The 19,609-nt window shown below is 32.2% G+C and overlaps 3 protein-coding genes and 1 long non-coding RNA gene across 4 annotated transcripts; 2 read left to right on the top strand and 2 right to left on the bottom strand.

Annotated features, from left to right (window-relative positions):
- Positions 1–223: 223 nt before the first annotated feature.
- On the bottom strand, positions 224–1,359 carry LOC103865036 (transcription repressor OFP2). The gene has a single exon (XM_009142815.3). The coding sequence runs from the start codon at positions 1,299–1,301 to the stop codon at positions 327–329; it is 975 nt and encodes a 324-aa protein (XP_009141063.2). The 5' UTR covers positions 1,302–1,359; the 3' UTR covers positions 224–326.
- Positions 1,360–2,928: 1,569 nt separating this feature from the next.
- On the top strand, positions 2,929–4,033 carry LOC103865035 (transcription repressor OFP17). The gene has a single exon (XM_033290689.1). The coding sequence runs from the start codon at positions 2,990–2,992 to the stop codon at positions 3,971–3,973; it is 984 nt and encodes a 327-aa protein (XP_033146580.1). The 5' UTR covers positions 2,929–2,989; the 3' UTR covers positions 3,974–4,033.
- A 5,445-nt stretch (positions 4,034–9,478) lies between these two features.
- On the top strand, positions 9,479–11,647 carry LOC103865034 (EPIDERMAL PATTERNING FACTOR-like protein 6). The gene is made up of 4 exons (XM_009142813.3): positions 9,479–9,589; positions 9,921–10,086; positions 10,248–10,294; positions 11,204–11,647. Exons 2-4 carry the CDS (start codon positions 9,948–9,950, stop codon positions 11,450–11,452), a joined length of 435 nt encoding a protein of 144 aa, XP_009141061.1. The 5' UTR covers positions 9,479–9,589; positions 9,921–9,947; the 3' UTR covers positions 11,453–11,647.
- A 4,438-nt stretch (positions 11,648–16,085) lies between these two features.
- LOC117133752 lies at positions 16,086–18,140 on the bottom strand. Its single transcript, XR_004457757.1, has 2 exons — positions 17,356–18,140; positions 16,086–16,764 (listed from the first exon to the last, which is right to left on the bottom strand). It is a non-coding gene; the product is annotated as an uncharacterized LOC117133752 (long non-coding RNA).
- Positions 18,141–19,609: the final 1,469 nt, after the last annotated feature.

Below are 19,609 nucleotides of genomic sequence, written 5' to 3'. Positions count from 1 at the left end.
ACCGCCATTTTCAACTTTGTAATTTCAAAATATTCAAAGGTTCATGGCGCAATCCATCTCCATATTCTAAGTAATAACACTAACAAATCTTGAAGTAATTTTCTTGACTAGTTTAACCTTGTTTATATGTCAAGTAATCACAGCAAAAACAAGAATATGCTTAGTAATCAATTCTGTTTTAAGTCTTATCAGTGCTTCCACTCACTTAGTGATCATTTTCGAATTGAAACGACAATATGATATCTACTTTTATTAAAAACAAATAAAGAAAACAAAAACATAAAACTGGTTCACAAGACAGAATGGTACTAATACTAATGTTAACATTACATTAAGTGGGTTTTTTCACATTGTTTTGTAAGTTGACGCCATATTTGCTCGAAAACTTGGATGATAAAATCATGATACTCCTTTGCATTCAAGGAAAGGTAACAAGCAAGAAGATCCTCCAAGTCTTTTGAAGCTCTGATGTTGTTCTCTTCTATCATCTCCACCATTGATTCTCTGAAATCTTTCTTTGGATCAACGGAACGCTTCATCACCGCGTAACTTTCAAGAACAAGTTGTCTGCTCTCTGATCTCGACGTGCTTCTACGCGTGCCTGAGAGTTGAATCCTGGGTGAGTTTACTCTTCTTAGGTTTATCCCTGCAGAAGAGTTTCTTCCACTAGAAACTTGCTTTTTGTATTTCTTCTCTGCTCTGCATGCTTCATCATCTTCTTCTTGTTTCCCTTTATTAATCTTCACAGAAAGATGGCTTTTTAGTGGTGTCTTGGTTAGGTTACTTGCAGGACAAGCTTTCTCCATGGAGCTAGACTCTTTGGTCTTGTACTTGGTGAAAGCTTTGTTCTTTGTGTCCACCTTGAAGTTGGAAGGATCAACGAATCCATCATCCTCCTTTTCGTAGAAACTATACTCAAAAGACTGTGGGGACTTTTCAAGAGCTGGAAGCGCACAGTGAGATGAATCTTGACCGTTGATCTTGCTATTGTTAAAACCTAAAGGAGTGATTGGTTTAAGAGATGGCTTGTGAAGTGTCTTTCTTTCACTCATCCTTTTTCTGTGAAGAGAGTTTCTTGGTGAGTTATGGTGAGGACTTTTAGCTACTAAGCTGATGGAAAAATGAGAGGTTGAAGACTGCCGAGGAGGAGCATAAGAGGGGCTCTTCTTGTTATGAGTGTGTGAGGAAGATGAAGAAGAAATAGGTTTGCTTTTGGGTTTAGACTGCTTAGTCATGTCTTTGAGCTTGTGAAACCATGGATTTGAGATCATATCTGAAATTTTGAACTTGTATTTCCCCATCTTATTTCTCACTATTCACCAGATTTTCTGATGTACTCTTATATAGAGAAACTATGAAGAGAAGCAGAAGAAGCAGCTCTATGTGACAGATAATAGGTAGATAAGACTGGAAAATTAGGACCCCATTTCAGAAAAAGCTTAAAGAATGACTTTTGTTTGTATCATCATTATCACCATCAGCATGAACTACTTGAGACATTACTTTTTTTTTTTTTTGAGTCGTCACATTTACACACGCTTTAGTTCATTTAGGATTATTTAAAATTTTCAATAAACTAATGCGAAAATTTGATTCTGGGAGGATTTTTTAAACTGGATGACTATAATTTTTACTGAAAATGGAAACTTATGTTTTTATTAAAAAAAATGAAACTTTTATTATATAATAGAATGAGAAATGTTCATCAAGCGGTTGTTTAGTTAGCGAAATAGTGAAAATTATGAAAATACAATTAATGGATTTTGATGTAATTCAAATGAAGTCTGATAAAAAAAAAAGTCTGATAACTTTATGAGAATTTTATATATTTATTGATTAACAATATATAAATGGTTTCCTTCTCTCTGAAGATATTCTTCATCGGCAACAAAGGGGTAGAAAGCTAGCAAAATCAGGAATTTTTGAATCATTTGTTTTTTGGGGTTCACCATTATATGGTCTCCTTCTCTTTGGAGATATTCTTCATCGGCAACAATATCTTCCAGATCCTAAAAGATGATATTTGTTTCTTTTCTTAATTTAGTATTTATTTATTAAACTTTGTATAAATATATTAAGCTGATACAGATATGCAAAATGATGATACCAGTGTTAATCAATAATTTGCATTTTTATTTAAAATCTGTAAATAAGTAAATGGGACAGCTTTTGAATCATAATGATGAAAACTAAGAAAATATTGGTCCAAAGTGTCCACTAACACCAAACATTACACCCGTTTTCTCCTTACATTCCCTTTCCAAATCAACAATTTTTTGTTAATTATTTCTTCAACAAAGAAAGATGATTATCCAAATCAAAACAGTATCCATAATCCTTAGTCCTTACTTTAAACATGCACATGTGACCAGTGAGAGCTATTGATCTGAAACGGGAACTAAATCAGCCTTGATATCATGGTGGTGATTGTTGTTAACAAACCAATATCTATGAATTGTTCCAAAAGAAGAAAAAATTAAGCTATTTTCAAGTTCAAACTCTGGATCTCTAAATCAGATGTAATAGTATTTACCACTACATCATCTTTAGTTTACTGAAACTGATGCCCTCTAAATATATAATATCTTTTGGCACCTAAAATATCAGTTTTATAGACTCATTGATAAATCTGGCAAACTTACATAACCGTTTTGCATTTTATTTGAAGTCCTTATTTCTTATACTTATAGAATTAAGATGTATCATGTATGCTACTAAGAAAGATTTAGGAGTTTTATATCTATCTTTAATAGCAATTCTCTTTGCTTTCTTTGTCAAAATATCACATGTATAGATCAACAAAAAAAAACAAAGATTATTTACATCAGAAGCAATGACTTTCAAGTTAAAATCAAGTTATCATTCATATTTCAACAATTTGGAAATAGAGCTTACATAAGAAGTGAACAGACCTAAAAAAAGAAACATCTAAAAAGGCAAGTAATCTTTACATCAAATTCATTATCACTAGATATGATGAGACCGGTTTATGTTCAATATATCCGGTTGCATTGACCCACCAATCAACCAAGGACCTTATCAATTATACAAAGCCAAAACCAATTTCATCATCTTGGATTTTAATCATAAGCAAGAGCCACCACACCTCCAATATAAAAAACATTTATTCTCCACCGTTTTAAACTTCATGGGACTCCACCATCATGACTTTGACACCCAAAGACGTGAACCCCATGCAACACAAGCCTTCCTCTCACTAACCTTATACACACCAAAACAAAACAGAAAGTCCAAAGAGTACCACACCAAAACAACAACGAAAAGCTTCAACACAATGAGAGCGAAAGCAACTTTGGTTAACTTCAGATCAAAGCTTTCAGAATCATGCAACAGATTCGTCTCTCTCTTCCGCTTCAGAGTTAAGAGACCTGTCTTCATTAGACCTCTTCGTCGTGCTCGTCATGGCAATGTCAAACCTAGACATCAACATCATCCCAAGAAGCCAATCCATTCTTCCTCTTTGCTATCTTGTCTCTATTTTCTCAGCAAAAACAAAGACCAGAAGATAAGCCAGACCAAACCTTGTAAGAAAACTTCTCTACAATGTTCGAAACAAAAATGTCTTACAAGCTTTTTTAATTTATCTGTTTGTTCTCCATTTGGAATTGCAGTTAGGGTGAAGGATGATGATTTTTCGAAGTTTACACATTCGCCTCTTACGCCAGCAGCAGCCAAGAAGCTGTTCACTTCACCCATCACGACACCTGTTTCTGCGTCATGGACCAAGAAATCACTGAACTCAAGAGATACATTCGAAGACAATGCTGTGGAAGATGCTTGCAGAAGCTTTGAAAACTATCTTACTCATCTGACTGAAGAAGGGAAAATGGATGACTTAATGGACATAGAGGAGCTTCTCTTCTGTTGGAAGAATCTTAAGAGCCCTGTCTTCATTGAACTTGTCTCCAGATTCTATGGAGAGCTCTGCAGAGACTTGTTTTCAGGTGAATGAACATAATCCAATAATGATCAAAGCAATCCTTCTTTCTAAACCCAAAAAACAAAGTTTATTTTCGGTTTTGGCAATCATTGAACACATCGTTTAAGGGTTTCTAAGTGCAAAGTGAAACTAAAATGTGTGAAGACTATCAAGATTGTATTAACCATAGGCTTAATCTTGAATGTGAAAAGAGTTACAAAGCAAATTATCATTTATTAAATATTAATTTCCTTACCTACAAAACTTTTTAAATAGCTGAATCTCCAGAAATGTTTTTGTTAAACATTGAGAAAGATAAACCTAAAATCTAATCACTGAATCTCCAATCTTAAGAAACTTTAATCTTTTGAAAAAGTCCTAGGAATCCAAGAGAAACCCCCCCTCAGGAATCTTCCCTCTCATCTTTGTTCCTTTCTTCGAACGTGTAAATACAACTTAACGAGTCTCGTTTTAAGGCCCATTTATATTATTTTGGGCCATATTCGGCCCTTTAGTAGCTAAAAAATGATACGCCACGTGACATAAATGGTTGGTTCGGTCTGAGGGAGCGACATATCTAACTATCCTTGTCAAAGCAAAGCGAGAGTTCCTGCTTTACCATCATGACTTCACTTGTCGTGTAATAATCTCCACGTTTGTTTCCAAAATCATGTAGGAGCCGAAATTAACCAAATCACTTGAACATTTTTATGAACAAAATTTACGGTGTAACATCTAACTATATCTCTTCTTTATGATACAAAGCATTTATAACATCTTAAACCATATATATAGGATGATACTTTTGTGTTAAACGCATTTATACCATTTTCGTTATAATAAAAAACGCATTTATACCTTTTCTACGAATTCATCCTCAATTTCTTGGAACACAAGCAGTAACTCATTCATATGGTTGAATACGACTATCTATAATACTCCATCTGTTTTAATATATAAATAGTTTTAGAGTTTTTTTCTTGTTTCACAATGTAAATTGTTTCCAAATTTCAATGCAAAAAGTTAACAGGCTAAGCAGTATTTAACTAAAAACTTAAAAGCTCTTAAGTATAATTTATTATTGGTCATTCTTTTTAATTAAATATTAAAGAATGGTTACTTTAAAAATTGTGTTTGTAGCCAAAACTAATTATAATTTGAAACAAAGGGAGTACATTCAAGTAAAGGAGATTTGTAAATCGTACTAGCTCTTTATATATGCTTCTTCTTTTCTTGTATGTGTCAATACTAGACTCTACTTATCTGATAGTAGTTAGTATTTACTTTGAATTGTATCTTGATAACGAAGAAGAAGCAGAGGAGCTTAAAAAAAAAAGATGAGCTAGGTGGTCCAAATACTGAAAACACACAAGGCATGAATTCAACACACTCGTGCATCTCTTGTCTCTCTCTCTTTTCAACTTTTGGCTTTCCTCCATCTGCCATACTCCATCTTCACTTTTTCTCTCCTCGGACCTGTTGTATCAGTACTCTTTCTTTTGTTCTTACATTTTTGTAATTATATATGTATGGCGTGAGAAGAGAACTCTCATACGAGATCTTCTCAAGGATTCCTACGATATACTTTAGCAAAAAGGTTATCTACTATCAAGATGTTCATAACTTACATTAATTGTGTTGGTGATGAAATATAAATAGAGTTATGGTGAAATCTAGCAAATTTATTTTATTATGCTGGATAAAGGATCATTATTTTGGAGAATTTTTGGTTTACTTTGGATAAATAAAAGAATATATGGCAAAATAAATAAATAAAACTTATATGGGAGTATAATTCATCCTAAAATTAGATTCTATTAAAGTAAATTTATTATACGATAATATAACAGAACATTGAACATCAATTTTAAAGAGAACATGGGGACAAAAAAAAAGGTTGACGATGATATAACCTCATTTACTATGACAAAATTTTATCGTATTTTGTGAAGAAGATCGGGGAAATAAAGTTGTTAAGGTATGCTATGCATGCAACCTTGCAAATGCCTACGATTTGAGATCGAAGACACCACCTACCATTTACCAATGTACAAAATTTTCATATGTTATTGAACGAATGCTGACGCGTACATCATTTGATTGGAGTGAATGGAGATCCTAAGAAAATAGTTAAATTTTATGCATGATTCTTGACATCTTTGAGTCATGCATAATAGATAGGAAACAATGCAAGTCCCATCTGTCTCAATCAAGAAACCAAATGAAATTTCAATAACAATAACATGGTAAATTGAGAAAAGTATAGTGTGTCAGATCATGTTTGTATTAACCCTCATTATAAAAATAATTGATAAGTGGTGTGTCAGGGTCTCAGGGATAGAGATTACCTTGGCATGTGACCATATCGATATTTTCCTATACACGAATATATTTTCGTATTCTCTCCTCGTCGACTGTTGCGGTTGATTGATTGTTAGGAAAATTCAACCATAATAGATATAAAAATTATCGTAAGCAATAGTCTCTCGCCACAGTATCAGCTCATGTGTTGTTTTTTTTTTTTTTTGTAAACTGGCTTTCCATGTGTTGTTTTCTTATGTTCGAAATACGGGTGGCAAATTTTCGTCCATTCTCTTTTGTTTCCATTTTTGAAATTTTTTGAACAGGAATTTAGTTCTTAGATGTTCTTTTTTCTGTTTCTGTGTGAGGATTTATGAGTTTCCATTTGGAAAAAAATATTGGCTTGAAAATATATATTTTTCGTATTTAAACTCAAATTTGTCACACGGCACGCGGGACAGTACTAATATACATCTTAGAATATAATTTAGATATAATCATAATCTAAAAATTAGTGGAGTTATAATATTGAATGGTGACCTAAATTAGTTTACAAAATGATAAATTTACTTATAGCAAGTAAAGTGATTCATATTATATGTCAAAAAAGTTATTCATATTCAAACTATTCAACCAATTATTTGAATATAAAATCATTCAAACTAAATAATTATATATAAGTTTTCTCTATAAACAAAACCTATGCCACAAGCAGAACAACATTTGATCTCGTTTCAATATTTTCTCGAGACTACGGATAATTTTGTATTCTATTTTTTTGTCAACGGATAATTTATAATCAGATAATAACTTTTGATACCAATTCCATTTTCAAAAACGGAGTTTAACGTTTAGACAGCTCAAATAGCAGATTCTAGCGAGGGAATTTGCGCTAGCATGAACATTCAATTCTTCATTATTTAGCTATATTTATTTAGTAAAAAAAAAGTCAGCTATACTTCATCTTCAAACAGAACACCATAATCAAACATGTAATTACAGGAAATTCAACGGGATCTTTTGAAAATTGTGTTCCAATACTTTATTATATTTGAATCCATAATATCGTAATGTAGCCTTACAAATATGCATGGATCAATTGTCAAAATATGCAGTCGCATCGAAATGTTTCACATACAACATACTAAATGGTTATCAAAAATTGAATACTAAATTATACGTCTTTGTTCCTAAAATTTATTTAAGGGCTGATTATAATCCCCAAAATGGAATTTTTGATTAACTTCATAACCTGTGATCTTTATTTTACAATATCTCTTAGCCTTGAACATGCATCGTACGAGTTACCATCCTTTCGTATGGGACGTCTCCTACAACTGCATTGAGGTCTGCAATGAAAAGTATTGATGATCTTCAGGTTCTCTCTTTTGATTACAATTATATTCTGTGTTTAAATTTTTTGTTCTAAAAAACATCACAAAATATAAAATTATTTCATATAAAGCGTTTGACTCACGCTAGAAATATAGATGTCTTTCTGTGTGATAAATTATCACATCCATGTGCAGATATTACATGGATATTTGGTGAATTTTATCTCTCGCAGTAGCTGTCTCAGTAATTCATCTTTTAAATTAACAATTTTAACAAACAAATATTTCTCAAAAAACAAACAAACAAACAAGTGTTAAATAATATAAAATATAGAAACAAAAGGCAGATAAATCATTTCACAGTACTCCGTGATTGTGGTTGGAAACTTCTAACGGCCATTCGCTTGTACTAAGGATTATTCTACAAACCCTAAAATTAATATTATTATTTTTGACTAATCCTAAAATTAATATTACCAATTAAATTTAACGATTGACCTTCATAAAAGTTGGTGTTGAGTTACAAAACTACATGAACTACGGTACGTTAAAGGATACAACTATAGGTTGTCAATGCATGGTAGGAAACTAGGAGTTGTCGGTGAGATTGTATCATGGGATCATACTAATGCTCCTTTATTATCATTAGTTAGGTAACAAAAAATAAATAAAAAACATCGTAGAGGTCACACCGTTCTTTTTCTGACACAAGAGGTTATATATATATATATATACCGTTCTAAGCTCTCCATGAATATTTATGCTTTGTTTTTTTTTGTTTGATAAAGGGGGTTTTTTTTTTGTATTGCGATGATTGCATGAATGTATATGTATTCACTATATTGCAGGTAACAAGTATTGTCAAGCGTATTATACCATAAAAGTCAAAAGACAAGTCATAAATATATTTGATTCAAACCTATTAAATTTTTAGAAAGTTGTTTCACTCATGTTCATTGTTAAATATTCATCTTTTTGATTACTATATCTTTTGTCAACTAATATTAATTATCTCACTAAGAAAAATAGTTGTTATCGCTAACCCGTTAGTGCACAATTTTAATACTCTCTAGATTTAAAACATTGATGTTTTAGGATTTACGCTAATAAAAATTAAATATATATATTTTAATTTATAAGTTTTGTTAGTCTTATATATTTGTTTCCCAATAAAATTCTACTATTCATATTAATAAAATGCATTAATTAAAACTAGAACATCAGTTTTTTGTATACATCAGTTTTTTGTATACAAGTTAAAAAATCTAAAACATCATTTGTATACGAATGGAGTACGCATTAGAGTTTGAACTATAGCGTATATGTCTAATCTTCAATCTTAAAGTTCTATATACTACAATTTGGTTTGCCGTTTAGGTGAATATTATTTTTCCGTTTCTGCTATATATTTTAAGAATCCTTAGTACATATTTTTTGTGTGAATTGATAAGAGTAAATAATATTGATAAAACTATAGATATAAATCTGTAAATGAGGAATGAACATGGAACCCTTCTTACACATTTGCTGGGATGTTTTGTCCATACCTCCTTGCCTTTCGAATCTCTCTCATCTTTCATCCTGCGGCCCTGCCTTTTCCTTCTCCTCTTCAGATCAGTTTCCTCTCTCTGTCTCAATTATGAACTTATGATCAACGATTACTAATAAACAATCAAATTACTATAACTTTACAACAAACTATCTAAAACCCTAACCCAGATCGTATCTCTAATTTTCTATTAAACCCTCAGAACAATATAATGAAAGATTATATAGTATTACTACTGGTCACGTGAAATCATATCTTATTAAATTGATGTGACACACAGCACAAATGTCTACAGACACATGAATATAATATAAAAAACTTTAAAAAACATAATATATACAAATATAATAGATAAACAAATAGCTTGGAAGATTGCTAAAAGCAAATTCTGGAGAAAGGAAAGGGTACAATGACAGAAAAAATAGGGTGCAGGAGAATCTAACTCCCAAACTTAGCAATGCTTAGGTACCTTTCTTAATTACTTCTCTCTTTCTACACTCTTTCTCTTCTTTTTCTCTATTATTTTACTATCCTATTATATTAAATTTTCCAAATTTAATTGCACATTTTGAAGTTAAACCCTCCTTGTTCGCTCATAATCGACTCATTTTGTTCTTCTCCTTCTCAACCACTCCACTACTCCCTCTCGTTTTTCAGAAAACTCAAATCACAAGAAACCAAAATACATTAATAGATCTTTTTGTATAATCGTTTATTGATTTCCATTTTATAAACCCACCAAGTTTTTGCATGAAACTATCCTGGAAGAGTCATAAGTAATATATCTGCTTCTCAGGTGGGGTTTTCATAAATTTTCGTAATCATGGGATTAGAGAGACCGTCATCATTACCATCATCAGAAAATTCGAGAGCCAAGTTCAGTGTCTTTTATATATTCCTACTCTGCGTTGTCCTCTGTGCGCTTACTACATTCATTACTCCCTCTTCACTTTCCTCTCCATGTAAGCCCTCTTCCTTTTCCGTTAACACTGATCACTTTATTTTTACAAAATCTTTCGTTATTATCTTTCTCAAACATAAATATCTTTCAATATTTGGTTCGTACGTCAGAATAAATCATTACCGTACCATTTATAAAAGTTAAATTGTTGTAAAAATGCAGATATTAGGAACTCAAAATCTGGAAAACTAGGGCAATTCTATGCTCAGGTTCGTAATCTTTTTATCCTCTTCTTCTTACCTAGCGTGGTCCATATTCTAAGCAGTAAAAACTATCATATTTTCTTTTTGTAAGTAAAAACTAACTTTTATTTTTGAGTCAATAATTAACTAGGAATTAGGCTGGACTACCCAGTGTTTTATATACCTAATAAGCATAACCACACAAAGCCCAAAAAAGCTTAGTAGTGCCCATCAATTCTCCTGATTCAAGTATCTTTGGAGGACAAGATTGATGTTGATTCATCATTAAAACATTGTAAATAAGCTTATACTGTGGGATCTCTAAAAGGACTACACAAACAAAAGGGGATGTGGCTAAAATACGCATGAACAGTCGGGGACTGTGACGGCATGTCGAGACTGACTGGGCCGTCCGATTCGCTTCAGCACACGAAGACAAGGACAGTACTCGACTTTGGTCCGTTCACCACTTGTGGGTCCATGCCTTGGCTTTTTCTGTGTTTCGATCTCAATCGAGTGGTAAACTGGTAATATTATCAGTTTTCTCGCCCCACGGCGCACGTTAACGTATGACAAGCCTCTTGGAACTTCCCAATCGCTCTGCCCTTTTTGGTAATGTGCGTAGCGCTTTCTGCGGAGCGGTATTTCCGGTTCTTGTCTCACACCCCCTAGCCCTGTCTTAAAAACTCTCTTACCTAAAGTGCGCATTTTAGCACAATCGTTCATATTTTTTGCTAAAATTCATACTTGACTAACACAGTTCACTAGGTCTTTTTGTTGTTACTAAAGTTACACAATGCAATTAAAGACACCATTCACTCGCTGTCTTATAATGATTGCAGCATGATGAATTGTTTTAAAGATATATCAACTTAAAAGTTTAGTTGGCAGAAAAAAATAATAATTTATTATTGATTAAACAACCGTATCATTCAGGAGGAGGGCAAGAGTACACTGGTAATGATAAAGAAGATGAAGAAGATTGGTGACCGGAGCAACGCAGCGGGGGAGCGAAGGGTTTTGAGGGGACTGGGGTCATCTCCGCCACGGTGCTTGTCCAAGTGTGGAAGATGCACGCCGTGCAAGCCTGTGCACGTCCCGGTACCTCCGGGCACGCCTGTCACCGCCGAATACTACCCTGAAGCTTGGAGGTGCAAGTGCGGCAACAAGTTGTACATGCCATGATGTTTTATATATAATATATATATACTCACATATATACGTTATATATATGATTCATATGAAGGCTCATGGTCTGCCTTATGTCTCTGCTCAAACACTTATTACATATTAAACATGCTTCTAGGACAAATCCCTGCGTAAAATCTGTGATGACTGATTGATGATGATGGAGCTCGTATATACTATATTTTGTTAGCATATCTCGTGTTATAATATGTACATTAGTACATACATGTATGATATAACTTATATGGTAAGAAGTTCATGAGTATGGTACCTATGAATTATTGTCTTCATCAGATGACCAAAAATATACATATTATTGCTTTCTTCAATGTACGGCCTTCCTAATGGCATATAGGTTTAGGCTCATGATAAGCCCAATAACATAATATATCCTTTGGCACACATAGCATATGTGAACGTTGGGTGTTACTATCTATGTGGCATACCTATCGGTCTCGTCCTAGGTTACAAGGTGGAACTTGGAGTAAAAGTAAGCATAATCTTGAATTTTTTACCCCGACAGACACACAATAAGTTTTGAGCAGTTATGATAAATACGCAAGATATGGACATGAATGCTAACTGGAACGGTTGTGCAAACCTCTGTTCTGCTCTTGGTAATCTATAAGATTAATCAACTGGGAGAGAGAGGTGAGAACCATTTATTGTTTCTCGGTAGTCTTAAGGATCTGGGACTAAAGATTGTCATGAATGTGTTCAGGCTTCAGTGCTAGAGGCTAGAATAAGGAAATGGGGAGACAAAACAGGTTGAGGAGATGAGATTTATTTACGAGATCAAATGTGAAAAAAAAAGAAGATACTATTCAAATTGCGAGAACTATCAGAGCAAATGGTCACAGAATTAGTTAATGTTGATTCGTAACTGAAATCTGGATGCAGTGGGTTACACCAATACCATGTTGATAAGAACAGAGCTTCTCTGTGTTCAAAAAAAAAGAACAGAGCTTCTCATCTTCATCAGGGGAAACTTCGTTATACGAAAGGAAGTGGCATTACGAAATATTTGAGCTTAAGTTTTACACATACATTTAGTTAAAAAAAAAGAAGAAATTTTATACATACATGTTTGCCAAAGAGCACAAACAAACATGAATTTTATACCTATAGAGATTAATGGAGTTTGTATAGCAAACAAGGAGCTAACATGGATTCTTGAATGAACCATATGAAATGAGTGTAGAAGACTAGCGAGGAACAAGAACGAGAAATCAGACGAACATGGAATCTTGAATGAAGCATATCACAACAAGATTGACGACTAGCGAGGAACAAGACCAAAAAACAATAAGACTAACATGTAATCTTGAATGAATCATGTGGCAACAAGAGTGTACAAGACTAGTAAGGAACAAGAGCGAGAAATGAGAGTAACATGTATATGAAATCAAAGAAAAAACCCGTAAATTTCATAATACTTTGGAATGATCCCACTCGATGAACCGAAAGAACAATTCAATGAAAAAAGTCAAAAATCCATAGCAAACATTCTGAAAATCGCAATATCAATACCACACTCAAACTGAAAATAACAGTTATATCAGACAATTTTCAGCACTCTTTTAGAGAAGCCCTCTTTCAATGGGTATTACTTTAGAAAATGTAGCTCACCGGTTTGATGTATCAGGGGAGGATCAAAATCAAGTACATTCACCACGTGCTTTACAACAAATATTATGACAAACATGCTTTAGGCCAAGCGATTACCCAAGAAATTTGATTAGCAAAATCACCAAGTATTATGTGTACTCAGGTATGGTGATTCCTTTACATGTGTAAAAGTTTCAAAGTGGCTGCTCTTGGTCGTATGTCCACTATTTATGAACCCCAAATTGATACGAGTTCACTGCCATGTTTTAATAGTTGAATATCTTGAATCAACCATTTCGGCTTATGTTGCTCATAAACCAACAAATCTAAACGTATCACTCTCAAGATTCTAATGCTCGTAAACCAGTAACTCCAAACACATCAAATTCCCCAGCTTCTACTTCTCCAAGACCAACTCCCACTTGGATTCATCAAAGATGTCAATAACAACAATCTTATTAGTCATGAATGGACAATAACTCCAACTAGCATTATGTTTTCATTAGTCATGAATGCACAATAAATGCAACTAGCATTATAAATTTTACTAAAGCGTATAGAAAAACATTTAGAAATTTTAAATGTTTTCAAATTTTATTTATTCTATGCTTTTATATGAATTTTATAGTAGAGTAATTAGTTTTTAGAATATTAAAAGTTATTTTATTTATAAATTATTTATTATTTGACTAATCACTCTTATAATAAATACATTAATGAGAGCATATAATTCCTGTAGCATATTGTTTTTATATCATACTCTAGTCAATAACATACACAAACATTTATGGTCATTCCAATATACAACCAAATCTTCGACTAGCAATACCACCGGGATTCATCAAGGTTATTGATACCAACGATCTGATAAGTCATGAGTGCACCATTATTGTAGCTAGCCTTGGAGTTGGTGTAGTGTACCCAGGGAATTGGTCATCTTACGAATCAGGGATATACACAAACGCATATGGCCATTTCAATATAACTACAACCACATGAGTCTCACACCCTTACAAATGGGTGGCAAGCATTTGTGAACAACAATAAGTTGTCCGTTGGAGATTCTTTTTTTTTACATACGGTTAGCTAAAGTGTTTGTATTAATTTTGATTTTGTAAATATTTAGAACTGTATAATGTAAAATGACATAGATAATTAATAGATATATGTAATACAACTTATATTAATTATACATATATGGTAAATAAGATGACATAGATAAATAATAGATATATGTAATACAACTTATATTAATTATACATATATGGTAAATAATTAGTCTCTCGGTGACAAATAAAATAAAATAATTAGTCTTTAGTCAGAATAGGCCTGGGATGGATCGGATATCCGGGTGTCGGATATCATTCTAAAAATTGTAATATCCGGCGGATATCCGGATTCGAATTTAGATTTTTAAAATAAATAAATAACAATATTAATATATATATATATAAAATATTAACAATGATTTAAAAATAAAAACATGTATATAATGTTTTTAATTATTTCTATGTCTAATATTATAAAATTTATATTAAATTTATATATACTATTATAAAAATGAAAATATAATGGATAAAATTAGTTTTTATATTATAGATATAATATTTTTTAAATAATTATTAATAAAAATTACGGATCCGGATATCCGAACTAAAAAATCAAGATATCCGGATCCAACATTTTACTATCCAGATCAGGATTTGGCCCCTCCTGATATTCGGATTTTCGGAGCGGATTTCAGATCGAATCCGGATCTCGCATAATAAGTTTCAGGCCTAAGATTAAATAGTAGGAAAATTATGTCTCTAATCAGATTTAAATAATAGCGTATCTCATCAACACTTTTCATAATCAACGAAATAGGTGGAACCAGCCGGCCCACATCCTTAACCGTCCAGTTGGAAGCCGGCGTCGACTTGCTCCACCGTTGGGATATTGCCACGTGCCACCATGCCCTAACGTAACATACATCTGACACCATTCCATGGGGCATGCTAATGTTTAAAAATTAATTTACTAACCAAGTCGCTATCTTTACTACCTAAAAAATTAAAACCACATGAGATGAGCCACTAATATTATACGAAAGACCTATCTTATTGGAATAATGTTTTTACAATATGTACATATACAAGCTTTTGAATAGTTCTAGAAATAAAAAAAATTACTGGAGAAGTTATTATGGAGTAGGTCCAAAGGTCACTCGTTCGCGCCACTGAAAAGCAGTAGAAACCATCAACAACATAATAATTGAGTGATTATGTAATGATTTGTGAAAAATTGGTCTAGTTATTGAAAGCGTATATCGATTATTCGAGAATACAAAGATAATAGAAATAAACTCATTAATCTTAAGATACTTATATATAATGTTAAAAACATATATATAACATATTTGTACAATTAAATATGTACATCGACGTTACAAAAATCATGTCCCAATGGGAACTCGTATCCTCAGATGGAGTACCATATTAGATGAGACATATTCTACATTCGGTTTTCAAGTTATACATTAAAGTTTTGGTATATGAGTGATGTGAAATGTTTCTTGGCGATCACATCATCCTGGCCTGGTATGGCACTATTTAGCATGTCAGAATTCCCACAGATTTCATGTTTTCGAATTCATGTCAAATTGTGGAATATAACGTGGGACGAGGAACATTGTGGAAGACGGAACCACAGTCATAATCATCCTCCCATTATTTAATATTGTTCACACTATGGATACTACCGTAACACGGCACAACCGTATATCCGCTTATTGAGTATTTAACTTGAGATTTCATTGTCTCCCAGTTTTATTAAATGAGAAATCATTGACTTCTTTGTTCATTGGATGATTTTATTTTCTCATGTTAGACTTATTCATACAGCGTACTTATTTTAATTGTAGTTGATTTATTTTTAAACGCTTGATTTATACACTTTTAGATGAATTTTCAGAAACTATTTATTAATACTAACGAGTTCCCTCGATTTGTCCTGTAACCCAAAAAGTCATGATGACGTTTACCTTTGATATGCTCATTTCTACTTTGGAATGTTGTCGACATAGACTGTTTCTTAATCAAACGAATGAACGTAATTAAGGAGTGTTGGGAGTAACGGCGACTCCGAACATAGTATTAGAGTTGAGTTACAATAAAAATTACGATTTGATGTAATTTGCAGTAAAAAATTATATGGTAAAAGCTGTAGATTTCTATTGTGAGTTTGCTGTGCAAAAATGAATTTTATCAATATTATTGATTAATAACATTTTTGATGTATAGATTGCAGTACATATTATTTTAAAAGAATATGAATAATAGGTACATATTATTTTACAAGAATACAAATAATATTTAATACAAATTTAATTTAAATTTGTTAAAATGCAAAAAGTAGATGTGGGATAGTTAATAGTCAAACCCAATTTTTCTGAACTCAAATCCTAATACAGGAAATTTTTGTTGAGGTTGATTTAAGATTTGAGTTACCATTTTTATAAAGGCTATAACTCAAAATTGTAACTCAACAATAATCATGAGACACCCGTAACCTCCTATCCGGAGAACAGCGTGCCACCAACAATATCTCATAACACAATAGCCCATATACACGACTCCACTCACCCTAAGCCCAAATAAAAATCCGAATAAAAAGCCCAGTAGCACCAATCCATCCAAATATCATATACTCGTCAGTCTCACCTGAAATGGGGAAGAGAGAGGGGTGAGTAACAGGTAAGTCACTCAATGAGGTATGGGATACTAAACCCGAAGTCCATGGACCCGGACAGAGCACTCCGAATAAATATAATTTAATCCTAACATGTTGCAAACACGGTACCTAAAGTACCCAGAGATCAAACAATGGTCCTAGCGAGGTGCACACTCGCTGCCCACTAACAGGCCAAAAACACCACCGAATATGTGCTCGGTAACACACGCCCGTAGACGATTTATCGACCTCTGAAGCCTTGGCACAACAGGTCGACTAAGCTGTGCCGCAGCATACACCACACCCAATGTACTGGTCTCTAGCCGACACACAGAATTACGTCTCCATGGTCGGCTAACACCCAAATCACCTCAATATACTATATACATATATATTATCAATTATAAATGAACAAGCACTGTTGAACCATCTAACAACCCTAGTTCCGGTTTAAGCAAAGAACCTAAAAACTAAACAAGCAATGACAGACTCAATTTCACACAGACGAAACACATTAGAAATAAATTATACTTATTCGAGGTCCTAAGCCGTGTAAGAGAAGCTCGGGAAAAGACCCTCACCTTAGCCAGCCAAGATCAGAGATGGATCATGACCTCCCAAAAACTGTATGCAACAAGACTCGGTGGGCTAGGCTTTTGAATGGGTTTCTTGTCAATCAATTAATATCCAAGGTTCCATGATTATTTTCTACGCATGAAACCCTTACGTTTTTAAGTTGTAAACGTTACTTGTAAAACAAGAAACAAAGGAGAAGACTCCATAACCTTCACGGCTTTGACTTGCGACGATGGATCTTGAACTCCGGTGACATGAACTACATCTCCGATGGGTCACCATTAACGATGGTGGTGGTTGGTGTTAAACGCCACAGCTCCGGCTTGGATCGTGTCTCCTCCGCATCTCTCGGTTATGATCACGGCCATGACGAGAGTTGGTAAAGACTCCGGCGCGGCAAGGATCTCAGGTGACGACTATGACAAATGGTGGTGTTGTGATGGAACGGCATGTCTCTTCGGTGGACTGTGATGACTCAAGGTGTGAGCCGTGGTGGTTGGTGAACGGTGATTACGTCTCGTCTTCTCCGATAGACAGCCATGCACACGTGAAGAAGAAGGGAACCAGAGAGAGATATAGATTAATGGAGGAGGCGGCTGATCTTTCTCTCGATACACCAAACCTTCTCTCGCTTTAGGTTTTAGAAGGGATTATATACACATGGATATATATATATATATAACTCGGTTCATTAGTGGTTAGGTTCAATCAAATAATTAAATTAAACCATGAGCTACTAAACCAAAATCAGGGTCGTTACAAATCAATTATAACTCAAACACAACTTCAAAATTTTAAAACTAATTAATGATTGGTAACATTTTTGATTTATATACTTAATTCAATCTAAATCAAGTGTAATACATGTTAGCAATCAAAGCCTTAATACTTCGGTATCATTTTGTTTTCAACCATAACATAATATTACACACAAAAGATAATATTGCACATATTTAATTCTTAATATTTAATATTTTAATTAATAAATAATTATTTTATTACATTTTTTGACAAACTAATTATTTTATTAAATTTAATTTTTGTCATTTTATGTTTTATAAAAATATTAGCTACAATAAAATTTATATTAAAACAAAAATATATAATATGAAGGATATCATTACTTTGTTACGATATGATATAAATGGCAATGTTCATTTGATGATATTACTAGCCGAAAAATATATATTAAATTTTTAGTTTTGTGAAAATAAAATTCTAAATATAAAATAATTAAGTTTTTAATATAATTTAAATTTATTATTAGGATAAATTTATCTATATTATTAAATGAAATATAATAAAAATATATTTGAAATATTTGTTGTGATGAATATTATTATACCAGATTTGGTAAAATTATATTATTTTTAATGTTTTACTAGGTGTTTTCCTGCACCATGTGCAGTAATAAATTTTAAATTTAAATTAGATTAAAACTAAAATTTTATTAATATTGTATATTTTCTTATTTTAATCAATATTATAATATAAATTGATTTAATAAAACATAAAATTAAGATATAATTAATTCTGTTTATCTTAAATTATATTTATGAATATATGTATATATTTAAAATTATCATCTTAGATAGATTATTTTATATATTTATTTTGGTTAAATATATTATATGAACTCCCATAAAATTAATAAAACAATTTTGATATAAGCATTTATAATTCTCAAAATGAAAACTAAATAGTATTTATAAAATTTGTAAATATATAAAAGAAACTAATGATGTTACGATTAAAAATTTATAATTGTTTTAACTTTGAAAAATTGTATAATTATAAAAATAGAATTAAATATGATTTCAAATTTTGTAATGTCATATTTGAATATATTTATTTTAATGATGATGTATGAGTTATTATCCATATTCTAAAAAGTTGACCAAAAATATAAAATCAACATTAAATATAATATATGAGTTATTACTGTATTATAAAAAGTTTACCAAAAATATATATCAACATTAAATGTAATTGTCTATGTCATATTTAGGTATAAGTCATGTATTCAATTTTAGTAGACAAGTTACATTTTAGTGAAAATGATAGTAAAAATACATGTGGTAGATCACTTTTCAAATAATGTTCAGAAGATTAAAGTTGAAACTAAACTAAAATTAGTGTTTTCATGTCTCTTAGAGATAACCTTACAATCCATAACATCATTTCAGTGTGAAATCTACACCATTTAATATAGTTTCAACATTACATTTTCTTTATTTTTCAACCACAACAACAGATCTC

The sequence above is a fragment of the Brassica rapa genome, chromosome A04 (genome assembly GCF_000309985.2).
Source record: "Brassica rapa cultivar Chiifu-401-42 chromosome A04, CAAS_Brap_v3.01, whole genome shotgun sequence".
Taxonomy (NCBI): domain Eukaryota; kingdom Viridiplantae; phylum Streptophyta; class Magnoliopsida; order Brassicales; family Brassicaceae; genus Brassica; species Brassica rapa.
This window is presented reverse-complemented; position numbering and strand designations above follow the sequence as displayed.

Bases quoted from the DNA above. Each gene is read 5' to 3' on its own strand.
- LOC103865036 (XM_009142815.3), bottom strand. From the start codon at position 1,301: ATGGGGAAATACAAGTTCAAAATTTCAGATATGATCTCAAATCCATGG.
- LOC103865035 (XM_033290689.1), top strand. From the start codon at position 2,990: ATGTTCAATATATCCGGTTGCATTGACCCACCAATCAACCAAGGACCT.
- LOC103865034 (XM_009142813.3), top strand. From the start codon at position 9,948: ATGGGATTAGAGAGACCGTCATCATTACCATCATCAGAAAATTCGAGA. The intron at 10,087-10,247 runs GTAAGCCCTCTT...GTAAAAATGCAG, and splicing joins CTCTTCACTTTCCTCTCCAT to ATATTAGGAACTCAAAATCT. The intron at 10,295-11,203 runs GTTCGTAATCTT...CGTATCATTCAG, and splicing joins TAGGGCAATTCTATGCTCAG to GAGGAGGGCAAGAGTACACT.